Source organism: Thamnophis sirtalis, unplaced genomic scaffold, assembly GCF_051295495.1.
Source record: "Thamnophis sirtalis isolate CommonGarterSnake01/CBP01778 unplaced genomic scaffold, rThaSir2_p1.2 scaffold_8, whole genome shotgun sequence".
In the NCBI taxonomy this organism is placed as follows: Eukaryota; Metazoa; Chordata; class Lepidosauria; order Squamata; family Natricidae; genus Thamnophis; species Thamnophis sirtalis.
The window spans coordinates 36,608,281-36,624,975 of NW_028261388.1; the positions used below are offsets into that span (position 1 = coordinate 36,608,281).

General features: G+C 38.1%; 1 protein-coding gene across 1 annotated transcript in view; it reads left to right on the forward strand.

Annotated features, from left to right (window-relative positions):
• The window catches only part of EPHA3 (EPH receptor A3), a 208,305-nt gene that overhangs the window by 154,410 nt on the left and 37,200 nt on the right, over positions 1–16,695 (forward strand). The window contains exon 6 of the mRNA XM_014070746.2: positions 15,100–15,224. Within this exon, the coding sequence (XP_013926221.2) occupies positions 15,100–15,224 (125 nt within the window). The remainder of the gene's footprint in view (positions 1–15,099; positions 15,225–16,695) is intronic.

The following is a 16,695-nucleotide window of genomic DNA, read 5'->3' on the forward strand; positions in this document are numbered from 1 at the left end:
TCCCCACCGCGCTGAAGGCGGCGGTGGTGAGGCCCCTCCTGAAGAAACCGTCCTTGGATCCAGCAGTTCTTAACAACTATCGTCCAGTCTCCAACCTCCCCTTTCTGGGGAAGGTTGTTGAGAAGGTGGTGGCCTTACAGCTTCAGCGTACCTTGGAGGAAGCTAACTACCTTGACCCCTTCCAGTCTGGCTTCAGGCCCGGTTACAGCACTGAAACCGCTTTGGTCGCATTGACCGATGATCTCTGGAGAGCCAGAGATGGAGGCTATGCGTCCATCCTGGTTCTCCTCGACCTCTCAGCGGCTTTCGATACCATCGACCATGGTATCCTTCTGCGACGACTGCGGGAGGTGGGGGTGGGCGGCACTGTTTTACAGTGGTTCTCCTCCTACCTCTCGGACAGGTCGCAGTCGGTGTTGGTGGGGAGGAAGAGATCGTCCCCGAGGCCCCTAACCTATGGGGTGCCGCAGGGTTCGGTTCTGTCCCCCCTGCTGTTTAACATATACATGAAACCGCTGGGCGAGATCATTCGAAGGCACGGGATAAAATACCACCAGTATGCGGACGATACTCAGTTGTATCTGTCCGCCCCGTGCCAACTCAATGAAGCGGTGGACGTGATGAACCGGGGCCTTGAGGCTGTTAAAGACTGGATGAGAGCTAACAAACTGGTACTCAACCCGGAAAAGACCGAGTGGCTGTTGTGTTTTCCTCCCAAAAATTTGGCTAACGTTCCACCAATCAGGCTGGGGGGGCAAAACTTATCCCCCTCAGATAGGGTCCGCAACTTGGGAGTCCTCCTGGATCCACAGCTGAGTTTTGACCACCACTTGTCGGCTGTGACCAGGGGGGCATTTGCCCAGGTTCACCTGGTGCGCCAGTTGCGGCCCTACCTGAACCGGGAGGCTCTCACAACAGTCACTCGAGCCCTTGTGATCTCTAGGCTGGAATACTGCAATGTGCTCTACATGGGGCTGCCCTTGAGGAGCATCCGGCGACTTCAGCTAGTCCAGAACGCGGCCGCGCGAGTGATCATGGGCGCACCACGGTTCGCCCATATAACACCAATCCTCCGTGAGCTGCGCTGGCTACCTGTTGATCGTCGGGTGCACTTCAAGGTTTTACTTACCACCTATAAAGCGCTCCATGGTAGTGGATCTGACTATTTGAGAGATCGCCTCCTGCCAATCACCTCCCTGCGTCCCATCAGATCGCACAGAGTAGGCCTCCTCCGAATTCCATCCGCCAGTCAGTGCCGACTGGCGACTACGCGGAGGAGAGCCTTCTCAGTTGCTGCTCCGACATTATGGAACAACCTCCCCGTGGAGATCCGTACCCTCACCACAGTCCAGGCCTTCCGCACAGCCGTTAAGAACTGGCTATCCCGTCAGGCCTGGGGATAGGATTACTCTCACCCCGCCCGAATGTTGAGTGAATGTTGTGTTTTACGATCAATTTTCTTTTAATCACGATTCCTTTTTTTTAAGTCTTGTCTTGCACTCCCTTCCCTTCACTGTTGTAAGCCGCCCTGAGTCCCCTCAGGGAAAAGGGCGGCATATAAATTTTCAATAAAAAATAACTTCCATATTAAGTGAGCAATGTAAAAGATCACGTTGTGCTATGTTAAATGATATTTTATTAATAAAATTGGATATTAATCAAAACTTCATACCAATGATACCTAGTGTAAATTATAGAGGTAATATAAGTAATTAATTCTGGTAATAGAAATAAAGAAAATTAAATCCTTTTATATTATAAAAGACTAGCTTTCATGCTCATCCTTGTTTTCTGTTCTCTTTATAGATTGTGATCATCACTAGTTTTATGTGAATATTCATTTAAAAGACCAATTGTATTCATATTTTCTTCATGCAATTGGTGGATTTACCAGTTTTACAGGTGGTCCTCAACTTACAATCAAAATTGAGCTCAAAATTTATGCTGCTAAGTGGGGCATTTTTTAAATTAGTTTTCTCCATTTTACGACCTTTCTTGCCACAGTTGTTAAGTGAATCACTGCCATTGCTAAGTTAGTAACATGATTGTTAAATGAATCTGGCTTCCCCATTACTGATTTTACTTGTCAGAAGGTTATAAAAGGTGATCACATGACCTGTAAAGGGCATAAGTATGAAAAATGGTCCTTGGTCACATTTTTTCAGTGTCCTTGTAACTTCGAATGATTGCAGAATAAAATTATAAAAATTTAAATCAGTTTTTTTCCTGGAAATTTTAAGGAATATATGGGTTATTATACTATATGTGTCCCATATAGAGCTGAGGTGGTGCAGTGGTCAGGATGCAATACTGCAGGCTATTTCAGCTGACTGCTAGCCGCAGTTCGGCAGATCAAATCTCAACAGGTCAAGGTTGACTCAGTCTTCCAACCTTCCAAGGTGGGTAAAATGAGAACCCAGATTGTTGGGGGCAATATGCTGACTCTGTAAACCGCTTACAGAGGGCTGTAAAAGCACTTTAAACTGTTAGACTGTTAAGCAGTTTATAAGTCTAAGTGCTATTACTATCTGTTTATGTTATAAAATTGGAATCAATTTAGGTTTTTGTTCTGGATTTTTCTGAACAACAGCTTACCAGACATTTACCAATTTATATCACCCATGGATTTATATTTTGTTAAAATCTAATATAAAATGTGTTATCTATTGCTGAGTACTAAACGCTATTTTTTTATTTGGCTACATTATCAACAAGTTCCCCAAACTGGCATTATATACTTTATAGCCCCAAACACCATGATGGATAGGTATTATAGTTCAGAGAGGTCTGTAGACCAATAAATGCTATTATTCGTAGTTCAATGGTGGGATATATTTCATCCACTTAGCTTGAATAATTTCTAATTAGTAACTTGCATAAATCTTTGGTCAATAATTGATATTTCCAAGTGTAGATAGAAAGATGCAATGGTATTAATGCTACATTACTGAAGATGTATTTGTTCCCTAATTTAAACCATGTTTCCATTCTCCTTTGAAATTTGTGTGGATCTGTACACAATTATGAGATTGAAGAGTTTGACAAATTGACTGCATTTTCATTATTTCTATAAATAAGATTATATTTCTTTGCATTTCCTTAAAAATCTGACAGGTTTAGAATAAAATTAGTAAATACCTCCAGCAATGTAGTAAAATATAGTAAAAAAAAATCAATCAGTAATCATCATGTTCTGAAATGCCCCTCAATCTATTTGTTCCCTTGAGAACAAACTTGGATCAACTGTCCATCATATTTCTATTGTCCATCACATTGAATGTGTTCAGTTGCAGTATGTTTACTTGTAGGCAAGAAAACATACTGTAGAAAGGGAGATTTGGTTATTATTATTATTATTTATTTGTCTTGTATGCCACCCACTCCCGGAAGACTCCGGGCGGCTCACAAAAGACAAGGGAAAAGGGGGAACGAGACAAAGACAACATATTAAAAACAAAACCAACATTCACAATTTCTGTGGAGGTAGATGCTTCTCAGCTCCCCCCAGCCTGCTGGAACAGCCAGGACTTGGTGGCTTTGCGGAAGGCCGGGAGGGTAGTAAGGATCCGGATCTCAACAGGGAGCTCGTTCCAGAGGGCCGGAGCTGCAACAGAGAAGGCTCTCCCCCGGGGAGTCGCCAGCCGACATTGGCTGGCAGATGGAATCCGGAGGAGACCCAACCTGTGCGATCTAATTGGTCTGAGAGAGGTAATCGGCAGGAGGCGGTCTCTCAGGTACCCAGGTCACCTGGTTGTGATGAAGATAGTTCGAGAATACTGCTGGGAGGAATTACCATATGAGTATCCCATGCAGTTTTAGTCTTCTAAATCTTTTCCACCATAAAAGTAAAAGTAAAGGTTCCCCTCGTACATATGTTCTAGTTGTTCTGACTCTAGAGGGTGGTGCTTATCTCTGTTTCAAAGCCGAAGAGCCAGGACTGTCCGAAGACATCTCTGTGGTCATGTGGCCGGCATGACTAAACACCAAAGATGCAAGGAGCGCTGTTATCTTCCCACCTATTCTTCTACTTGCATTTTTACATGCTTTCGAACTGCTAGGTTGGCAGAAGCTGGGACAAGTAACGGGAGCTCACTTTGTTATGTGGCGCTAGGGATTCAAACCACCAAATTGCCAACCTTTCTGATTGACAAGCTCAGTGTCTTAGCCACTGAGCCACCATGTCCCATTTTCCACCATAAAGGGCACATCAATAAGCCGAAACAGAGACAGAATATGAATATATTGTTATATTCATACTTTATTTCTGATTCTCACCTACCATTTGAACCCAGAGTCTGGGAAAATTGCCTTTAAACAGACAACTGGTTTTGTTGTCATTTGTGACATTATGACAGTATCACACTATGTCTTTAAAAGGATAAGTTTGGATCAGTTGGCTCTTCATTTTATTGTTAAGGGAAAGGCTTACTGAACTGCAGTTATCAACCATGCTGAAAAGAACAAGCTCATCTCAGTTCACAATAATATGTTTTCACACAGATGTTATCTAATAACACCAATCAACCCTGCTTAGGAAGGGTCACTGGCTGCCGCAGGAGATTTATATAACATTCACAATCCTTAGAGGCAAGGTGCTAATTATGAATCTGACACAGAAAGAGATCGACAGCTGTGTCTCTCTCACAAGCTGATATGCAGATTTGCCTGATTCCCTTGCCAATATTAACTTAGTAGCTGCATTACATTTAGGTTGCTGTTTTAAAGATCCATAAATTCTTTAATTGAATTTTATTGGGCTTATAGGTATACCTTGATTGGGGGGAAATGGTATCACTGTACTAAATATAATACTATATCTTTTATAGTATTTATAGTATCCTGGTTCTAATCAAGAGTATTCTGGGGAAGCAAATTTTTGACTAAAATAAAAAGTAGGGGGAGGGAAATAAGATATATTCTTTATTGCAGCTTTCTGCAATATATTTAATACATTATTTTGTATAGAAAATCAAGGCTGAGAAATAATAGACAATTCATTTTTTAAATCAGGTTCAATAGTTTTTTGACAATAATTTAGAAAAAAAACCCATATCATATAGAAATTGTTGCAGTTCCAAAGAGATTAAGTCAAATAGCATGATTCTGGGCAGGTAGATATTTATTTTGAATGGAAAACCTTTTCAGGTTCACTCATATTGCCTTTAGGATGTAAAACAAATTAAACCACATATTGTAAGAGAAAATGATATTTTTATAAAAAGAGTTAAAGTGCAAACAATGTAGGAATGTGTGAATTGTATAAATTTAAATGCAAAAGAACAAGAATTGTTGAAAAATAGGAGGAGGAAGAATTAAAAATAGCAGAAAAACTACCGATTGGTTATATATCTAAAGAAATACAAAGCAAGAATTTTCATATTTATTTCGGAAATCAGTCTTCACTCTTAACAGTAACACTAACCAGTACTTATCCAATTGCAGAAGCAAATTATCTAAAAGATAGATAGATAGAATTCTTTATTGGTCAAGTGTGATTTAACACACAAGGAATTTGTCTTTGGTGCATATATTCTCAGTGTACATAAAGAAAAATAAAATATAATACATTCATCACAAATCATAAGATAAAACACTTAGTGATAAGCAATAAAATTATACTATGAAACAAATGAAACAATATAAATTTTAAAGATACAGGCAACATGGTTATGGTCATAAGTGGAAAGAGATAGATACTAGGAAGCAAGAGAGAATAATAGTAATACAAAGGTAGATAAATATATGAACAATTTCATATAATTTCTTCCGTTGACAAACTGTAATTTATAGTAGGCTGATCTTAAGGAGTTATTCCTTGGAATCATAAATGTCCATATACATTGTCCCAAAAGAAGAACAAAAATATTTACATGAACATACCCTAACATTTGAGCGTGATTGTTTCCAAATTCAGAGGACATTCATGTGTTAATTGCAGCATATACTATTACCACTACAACTATGTACATGCCCTGCTCTTCAAATTAGAGAGCACCTATCATGTAGTAGAGAGACTATTTGTGGTAAAAAAGAAATCATGTGTGGATCAGCTAAAATTGCAGATCTTTTGTGTAGGGATAGGACAGAAATTAGTTCTCATTCAAATGTTAATTTGTATAATATTGCAATCTGATACCTATTTAAAAATTCACTATTTTTTCCTGCATTTTGCATTGCAATTTTCTTTTGTAAAGATAAGCTTTTATAGAATAGATTATTATATACACGAAAATAATGTATAAAATCCATTTGTAAAATTATTTGCATATTTGTGTACAGAAAACAAAATTGCAACATAAAAACATTGTTTTAGTACTGAAGAAGGAATAAATAAGATTTTTACCTATGACATTCTTTTGTGGCTTGTTACAATCTTTTATTCTGATTTCAGTAATATTGATTTTTCAGTTGAAATGTGAAAACAATATAAAATCAAATTTGTGCCTAAAACAAAGATATTTTTTTTAAATCAACCACTTCTCTTCCTTCTTAACATTAAAATTTTCAGAAAAGCACATAACCTTTTTGCTGATTTTGGGACAACCACAAGATATAATTAGTAATGGAAAATACTATAAAGCTACTTGCTAAATATTATTGCAGGTGACAAAGAAATACAAAACTAGTGACAGACTACTATGGACAAATGGTTTCAGAAGTTGATGGACTTGGTTGAAATGGCAAAACTGACCACTTTAGTTAAAGAAAAGAATGTACAGTGGAACCTCGGGTCACGAACGCTTCTGACCATGACCAAATCTGGTGGCGACCAAAAAAATCCGCTAAATATTTCACTGTGTTCATAAACACATCCTGTGTTGTGGTGGTGATCAATCACAGCCGCAGCGATTTTCCCTGCCGCAGCGATTTCCCATTCCATGCCTTTTTTTTTTTTTTTTTGCTGACCGAAGTCCTGGAATGGATAACGGTCGTGATCTGAGGTTCCACTGTAAGTCCTTTTGTTTCCACATGGACTTCTGAACTTCATAGTTGATGTGGAGAAGAATAAAACTCTGACTTTGGAATTTACCGATAGATCTTTATAGAAATGGCTTGTTCATACTATTATGAAAACACAAAAAAGCTGTGATTTGATGTTGGTGCCTTATTTTGCTGTAACAGAGAGAGTCGGAAGTCAATGCTTTTTTCTTTCTTTCTTATCTGTCCTCACTTCTGTTTCCCGCCCACCCAACCTCCATGCTTTTCTATTTACTTTGTATTTTGTATTTTATAATACTTTATAACTCAATAAAAATGTTAATGGCGATATAAAATAATAATAATAAAATTTTATAAGTCTAGAAACAGACTGAAGAATATCTGCATGGAATGCAACTTATAAAATTCACAGGAAGGACCAAATTGTTGATGAGGAAATAGAATAAACAATGCTAACATAGAAACTGAATTTAGATAGACTTTCTCAGGACTTTCATAAAATTCATGTAAGAATGAGAATCTGCAGCATCAAATTCTTCCCTCCCCGCAACATCCATTTATGATACAATCAAACACTCCGTAGAATACTCATAATCTCTTATCATTCTATTCTTCAGTAATTTACCAGAAGTGGGTTGCAAATCCCACCACTACTAGTTCACTCATGCTCACGCATGTGCATGATGCTTCTGCACATCCGGGCCGAACCAGGAGCAACCCACCTCTGTTTCTCACCCTTATGCTTAAAAATGCATATGAAGTGTAATTTTTCTATGCTTTTATTTACAAAGCATGCAGTAAACAGAACAGAAAGACAGATAGCTCGCAAGATACACACACATAGAAAATTAAGTCTGGATCTGTTGGGAAATTAAGTTAGTCTTTGTTGTGGCTGGTTTTGAAACTGCATACTACTTACTGGATTCAGATAGTCCTAGGCTTGATTGACAGTTTAACAACTCCCTTAACAATTAAGCAAATCTTAATTGTCACCTCCTTACCCCTTTACTTCCTATTAATATACTATTCCTACCACTAAAGGAGACATGTGCTAGTTTGGCTTATTCTGAGATAATTTTACCAATCTCTTTAAGTATTTGAATTTAAAAACAATATTGGTATTGGCAGTATGTAGGATTCTGTTTTAGAATATCTGTACCTGGATTACAGAAGCTTAAATGTTCTTCCACTTCACACTCTTAATTTCCCCAGAGAGACCAATAGTTGGAGAAAGGAGACAAGTTACCATTCAGGCAAATAGTTCAAAATGAGAGAAAAGCAGAATACCAGGTTTAACAACCTATGTAACATAAGGATGATGCCATATATGACATCTACCACAGTTTGCTTGTTTTTTATTTGTTTGTTTTTGCTTTGCAAATGCCTCATTTTTATTTGGTCTAAATTCACTGAGCTTATTTCTTACCATAGAAAATATGGGAACAGAATTTCCATAATCATGTGATTTCCTGAATCCTTGAATCCAGATAGATTCATTTGCTAGAACTATTCTGCCATTTTAATCAGAATAGAGCTAGAAGGGACCTTGGAGGTCCTTTAGTCCAGTCCCTTGCTCAAGCATGAGACTCTACAACCGTGATGGTGAACCTATTGCACACATGCCCAAAGTGGCATGCGGAGTCATGTTGCCTGGCACACGTGGCATCACTTGTTCCTCTTCCGGGTTTCTGGCATACATCCACATGCAATGATCAGCTGGGCTTTGTGTGTGCTGGTAACTGGAAGAGCTGGTCTTCTGTTTTCCAGCATGAGCGTGCGCGCTGTCCAGCTGATCAGTGTGCATGCATGCGCCAGTAACTGTAAGACTTACTGGCTGCCATGTATGTGCATGCTAGAAACCGGAAGTTCATTTTCTGGTACATGCATGCCCCCTGGGCAGCTGCTCATCTGGATTGCAGCCCAGATAATCATGTGTGCATGCTCACAGCACGCACACGCAAGTGCATGCTCCCTTTTCGGCACTCGGTGCCGAAAAGGTTCGCCATCACTGCTTTATAACATTTCAAACAGGTGGCTTTCCAATCTTTTCTTTAAAACTTCTAGTGATGAAGCTCCTACAATTTCTGAAGTTCTAACCAGCTGTTCCACCAGTTATTGTCCTCACTCTTAGGAAATTTGTCCTTAATTTCAGGTGCTCTCCTTCATTAGTTTCCATTCATTGTTTCTTGTCTTGCCTTCTGGTGCTTTGCAAAATAAGTTCCCTCTTCTTTGTAGCAGTCTTTCCAATACTGAAATACTACTATCATTTCCCTCCTAGTCCTTATTTTCTCTAGGCTGGCCATACCCAATTCATACAACCATTCTTCATAATCATCTTAATTGCTCATCTTTGCACTTTTTCCAAAGTCTCAACATCTTTTTTGTAATGTAGTGACCAGAAGTGGATGCAATATTCCAGGTGTGCCTTACTATGGCTTTACAATTCTTCATGTGATGTTGATTCTATGCCTCTTTGTGTGATTTTGTTTCTATGCCTCTGTTTATACAACCTATAATTATAATATTTATATTTCCTAGATTATAAAGTGATCGTTAGATAAAGGTAATAAAACAAAGAAACAGCCATCTACTACATAAAATAGGTACCTGGGTTACTATAGGATGCAAATCAAAAGAATGGTATTTCACAACATCACCATTACAAATTGTTTCTGTAATATCCAAATACCCATGTACATTTTTCTCGTCCCATTTTATAGTATCTAAAGACACTCAGGTTAGGCTGGTGATATTTGGCCGTAAAATGGTTGTGGTTTAGTTTTAGCAAAATAACACTGGAAATGTTATATTTGGAGTATGAGGTCAAACACAAAGCTGATTTTTTCAGTTCCACCTAAGCCTTTGGGAGGGGGGCAAATGGCAGCAGAATAAGTAGTATTTAAACAGGTTCAGTGCAGTGGAGCTAGGCAACAGTGATTTGTTTCAAAGAAAGAAACCAAAACAGCAATGGGAGACTGATTTTAATTTTTATTTCATTAACAAGTTGTATACCTTTACAGGTTTTCAGGCTGTGTGGATAAAGGCATTCTTCATGTTGATCATTAAAGTCAATCTTTCATTTATGATTTTTCCACTTAGTCAGTGGTTTTCCCAATCACCTTTTAAGCTGTTGTCTGAAGATGAGCCACTTCTTTCATGTTTTCAGTAAAAATAAAAAAAGATTTCCATTATAAACATGCTGCTGTGAAATATATTATATATGCCTGTTTGTAGTGTTGCTGCTTCTTCAAAAATTTGTAAAGTAAACCAGTTCTGGAAATTCATTTCTAATACATTCATTGTTGGTCCATTCACATTTTGGGTAGGTTGCAAAGAAAAAGTAATATGGAAAAAATCTTTTTCCCATAATTATTATGATTAATAATGTTTAAGGCTAATCTGATGTTTTCAGTATGCTATTGATTCATTTAAAATAATTAGAAAAGGTGGTAGGAAATAATTACTTTTAATTGGTCATAAATATTTATGAAGGTTATCTTAACAGACATATTTGGGTTTTTTGCATTTTTTAATGAAATAACACACACAATAAGAATTAATTAAAGTGCCATAAAATGATTTACTAGGAAATAAAAGACATGACATTGAATTATTAGTTGTATTTTAATATTTTTTCTTAAAAAAAACATAATCTGCTTTAGTAAATATGTCAATTTCAGAGAACTGAAGATATTAGATTCTTAGAAACAGTAACAATAGCAACAATAATACATGTATTTTTTTAAAAAAACCACATCAGAATCATGTGTATGAAATTATTCCTCAGGGGATAAAATTTGATTTAAAACTTTTTGCTAACAGATTTATAGAACTATGTTCAAAGAATCTTACCTTAAGCTCTTTATATTAAGATACTTTTATTTGTTGAATTATTATTCAAATATAACTCCTCAAACCTACAATTAGGTGAATACTATTTTTCTTATGTGCATGTGTTCTACTTAGGAATAGACCTTTAGGTCTTATTCTCCAGCTACCAAAGGTTCCTAAAGATTGAGCAAATGTACATATAAAACTAATTATATTTATGAATAAAAAGTAGTGTTTAAGTACTGTTTTCTTTTTTTTCTAATGTGGTGGAAGCCACTGAACTTTTCTGCTTCACCCTATTAATAGCAGAAGTCCTAAGCAATTAGTATCTTGTGGTTCTTCTCAAGAATCACGTATTGGGAGGTTGAGTGAGTTTCTCCTACAAATGCCAGTTCTTCCAACCTTTCCTAGAATTAGTGTGGTACTTTTCTTAACTACTTCAGCTTATTAACTAATTTACTACTACAGTTCCAAGCTTTTAGTTAAGCCTGTAAATGAAAATAGAAGTCATGATATTATGATCTTTCTAGTCCATGTACTATGTGCTGTGTCTTTTACATCTTTTCCCTCATAGCAACAATCCATAACTCAGCCTCTGGCTGACCAGCTATCCTATAACTCTCATTTTGAGCCATTAAGCTACGTTATACATTCTGTGCTGAAACCTATCTCTTCATTTTCTGAAAACTGTCTTCTCCCGTGAAGCAATGTTTCTATTTTAATGTATAGCTACACTCTTGGCAACTGCTTGGATGAGTTTCTGCAGTTTTCTTGGCAAGATTTTTGAAGTGGTTTGCAATTGCCTTTTTCTACAGCCGAAAGAGAGTGACTGATCCAAAGTCCCTGTTATTTAGTGCCTAAGGCAGGACTAGAATCACACTGTCCTGGTTTCAAGCCTCAATGCCTTTAACTACACTACATTAACTCTTAATATGAGTTGGTATTACCTTATTTTTTTAAATATTAACTCTATTTGATGAATATTACTTTTTATGTATACAGGATTATCTCTTTTTTATTTTTTTCTGCTTTCGACTTTTTTGTTCTTTGTGTAATATATCCCAAAGTGAATAGTACAATGGGTGGTGATGGATTAAACTACATTTTTGAAAAATTTTAGAATTAGCAGTTTGGAACAGCGTTGGGATTCACTTACCTTCCATACAAGTTCACAAATGTGAGCGTGTGCACCGCCTTCTGTGCATACGCAGTACTCAAGTATTATGTCAGGGTGGGTGGGCAGAGCCTCCTGCAGCCACCATTACCGGTTCACCTGAACCATGGAAAACCGGCTGAATACTTCCTCTGCTTGGAAAAGTCATTTTAAAAATGTATTCTAAGATTTGCTGGAACATACTTTGGAATTTTTCATCAACCCCAAAAACCCCATGGCTGGGGGGCAGAAAGCACAGTAGGAGTGCATGTTTCTGCAGTATGATGTCTTTCTTTGGGATTTAATTCAAAGAGGAAAGCTAAGCAGGTTAAAAGAGATGTGGTTGAATGATGTGTGTGTTTCTGTGTATCTTAAACATGCCTTGGCATCACTGTTCCCTCTAAGGTGCGCGGCTGCGCGGCCGCACACGTGTCAAGAAAACCCCGCGCAGCAGTTTCTAACTGCCGCGCCGTGATTTCTACCAAAGCAAACACATGCACACACACACACACACACACACACACAGAAACAACAAAGATGAGGTTTGCATAATTCCTGTTCTCGTGGCTGAAGATAAACAGCTGTGGCTTCCCAGTTCCCACCCTTCCTTGCGCCTTTTATTACCGTGCGAAAAAAACTTATTACAGTTTTACAGTTTTCTGTGGGCTGGAGGAGAATTTCCGCTTAGCTTGGAGGGGGCAGAATAGGGGTCGAAGGGGCAGGGCGAGGCCGCGAGGGTGAAGACCGGGCGCTATCATTGGTGGAGCGAAAGTACCATCTGTTGCAGTGCAAATGCTCATTTTGTCCGGCGCCGCTTTTGCTCCAGGAGCGCCGCCTTCGTGTCCTTTGTGCTGGGGACTGCGGGGGTGAGAAGCACGAGGGGGAAAGGGCGCGAGTCTTGCTGGGGCCCTTGGCGGAAAGGGAGCGGGGTCTGAGCCTGTCGCTGCCCAAACACGCGGCGACCCCCTTCAGATCTTCCCCCAAAGCTCTATGGGGCGAAGATGGAATCGACCGGTAGGCTCGCAAGCAAAATTAGCGAGGAAGGCATCGGGGTGGCTGCATTCACACAACCGGGGTAACCAGGACATTTGAGCACTACCGTTGCTGTGGGCGGCACCGAGATGGCTCTCCTGGACGCCCGACCTGCCGGTATCTCCCCCCCCCCCGCTTTCCACCTTCCGGAAGCCCATCGCTTCGGGCGCTTCAGGCTCTTTCCTTTCCTCCCATCCCTTGCCCTGATTTCTGCTCAAATGGAATATCTGCTGCTGCCTCCTCCTCCCCCAACAGCACTGCTGGATTTGCTGCCCAACGCTGCGGCTGAGGTGAAGCCGCCAAAGCTCCCGCCAGCACCCCTGCTTAGGTGAAGTGTTCCAAGCGGAGGGGGAGGCACCGCCGCCGCTGCCATGGGCGGGGGCGCCTGCGGGAGCTTTGGCAGCTTCACCTCGGCTGCAGCGCTAGGCAGCAAATGTGGTGGTCCTCTTGGAGGAGGAGGGGGAGGCGGCAGGAGTTATTCTGGTGGGGGGGGAGGCTCGTTGGCATCTTCAGCGGCAGCCCTGCCCCCTGTGAAAAAACCCGTGATGGAGCAGATCCACGCAGATGACGTCGCCGCAACATGACTGGAGGAGGAATTCTGGGAGTTGAAGTCCACAGTCTTAAGCTGTCAGGTTTGAAGACCCCTGGGTTTTTTCCCTAAAGGGTTAGGGGTGCAAGAGTGTTGTAACAATAGCTTTAAGATTTGCGTGCTTCAAAAGCTTTCTGAGCCAACATTTTGGTTGCTAAGCAGGAGCGTTGTTAAGTGATACTGATATTATATAACACTTTTAATTAAGCGGGTACCTTGAATAAACATAACTTTGAGTTTCAAATAATACTGATTTTGTTGTTGTCTTAGGTGACATCTGTTAAAAAAATTCAGGTGCTCAGGCATGAAAATGTACCGCTCAAACACTATACTTTTCCGCTCACACTGAAAAAAAATTAGAGGGAACATTGCTTGGCATCCTGTGATTGAACTACGAAATCTCATACTCCATTCACTCAACATTAGTTTATCATCTTTTATTTTCTTATGATGGCAAAGCTGTTAAAAGCTGTTTTTAAGAAAACAATGCAATAAATCTGTTTAATTAATATATAGAACCTTTTCATCACATAGATTTGGATAAAGTAGACTGATTCAATATTTGGTTTATAACAATTAAAGTTGTTTTAAATCAATATATTTAAATTTTCTTTATTGCTCAGTCTTCCTTTTTTTCCAGGATTCATAGTATAAGTGGTGTGTGTATTTGTGAATGTTTATAAACATCAGTTTGCACATATAATTTATACATTAAATTGGATTTTTTTCTATTTTATAATGGTCAATAACAGTCAATGAAATTAAAGTGATTTAATATAGTCATAATTCATTCTGGTCAATAGGCAGTAAAGACTTTAAATAATAATTTGAATGTATTTTTTAAAAAATCATATGATTATTATATCTAACAAATTTCTGTTTCCAATCATCATACACAAATAATGTGTCTCCCTACATCTCTCCCTCCCTCCCTCTCTCTTTCCCTCTTTCTGTGTTGTGTGTGTGTGTTTGTGCATGTGTGGCTGATAATATTCTGAAATATGTATCTTTAACTGAGATTCATAGAATTGTTAAAAATGTGGGAGAAATTTATTAATCAGAGTGAGATATAGGAAAAACATGGAGAATGTCACCAAAAATAAGACATTTAACAGCACACTGATGACTATTAGTAACAATGGAGCTCTTGGGATTTTGTACATAATGTATTCAGTTACATTGTACATCTGACAGGAGGAACATTATCAATGAACTGCAGATTTCAGTAATAATAGCACAGATTCTAATGAATAGACAAAACTCTCCCTTTTGGCTTCACATTTTAATATAGCAATTGAATTTCATTGCTTACATTATGGTAGCAGATTAGAAACATCTGCTCATTCACCACTATGGTACTAGCAAGAATATGTCTAACTTATTCAGGCTATCCTGCTTCAAGGCTTGAATAAGAAGTCTACAATCCAGCTATTAAGGGTTGATCCAAGTCCAGGTTTATACTCAGGATCTATTTAAATCAAACCTCCTGTTCTTTGCAAGGTTTAGTGTGTTTGTTTTCTTTCCTTAATCACCTTTTTCTTTGTTGTTCCTCCAGCTCCATCACCTATTACAACAATCAGAAAGGACCGGACCTCTAGAAACAGTGTCTCTCTGTCTTGGCAAGAACCTGAACACCCAAATGGGATCATCTTGGATTATGAAGTCAAGTACTATGAAAAGGTGAGAGGACAACACCAAAGGGACAGGAGAAAGTCAACTCTAGCTTGGATAAAGATAAGTGAACACAAAAGTGAAATATAGTTTACATGGGCTCATGGTTCCTATACTAGCTTTCCCATGTTTTGTGAGCAAAATATAGAATGATATTTGCATTCTAGTAGTGCTAAATATTAAAGTATATCTGAAGTAAGCAACTTTAATATTTTACCATCATATTTTAAAGGTTGTGTTTAATATAAATGAAGATGTTATCCTGATTTAAAATTTGCAAGCATCTAATGTTTATTTAATAAGGGTATTTCTTTATGAATAAAAAAAATAAATGAGATTAGATAATACATTTTATATTAATCAGGATTTTGTAAACTTTTGTAAGTATGCAAGCCAAAAATACATTCAAAATATTCCAATGTCTTAGCTCTAGTTTTGCAGGAAAGCCAATGACAAACAATGCTGACTTTTCCATATATCAGAAATTCCATTTCTTATTCTCACTTCCTGCTAGGAAGTAATTAACATTTGTAAAGGTCATCCTCTTGGTTTGAAATGTAAAGGTTTTAAATGAGTTCTAGATAGAGTCACAAAATGAAAAATTTGGCATTGACAAATTAAAATTTAAAATGTTATTGTCAGTTTCCTTATATAATGTAGGGATATTTTTATCTTCCTACTATCCTCAACCATATATAATGAACTATGTATGGATTATATATGTGTGGTTTTTACATATAGACATAATGTATGTTATACTAGATGCATGCAGTATTACTAGTTTAATAGTGTTACATTAGCTATTTGCAACTGTAATCAGTTGCATTAACCATCATGCAAAATGTAGCAGATTATATTGCATTATATTTTATTTAATGGTCATAGTAATTTGCTTGCCTGCCACAAAAAAGATCATAAAATTGGATTGGTCACATGATGGCCTGTTTTATTATCATCACAATTTATGATCCCAATGGGTAAGCTCAGTGACAGTCATAATTCAAGAACTATCTTTAAATTTATAAAATGAAGATACACCTTATGACAAAAGAAAGTAACTTTTATAGCATTACTTCAACTCTAAAAAACCCTGTTTTCTAGGTATTTCATAATATTATGCTTTGGAGTTGTACAGAGGGGAAACTATGAATTGTATATTCACTATTTAGGCAGTAATATTATATATTTAAGGTGAGGTACATAGAATTGCATCGTAGTCTTATAACTTTCGTTAATGTCAGCTACATCACTGAAATGTTAAAATGAACAACAGAAGCTGAATTATTCCTAAATCCATATGTGCAGTAGTACATTCATAAAAATTTAGAATTTTTCTTCCTTTCAATGGTAGGAGAAAAATGTACCATTTTAAGATATTGAAACTTGGTCACAGTAAATTAAATATACAGTAACTGCATATCAGTGGTGGGTTACGGTGCCTACGGGTACTGTTCCAGTATGGTACTCCGGAGGGCCCAGA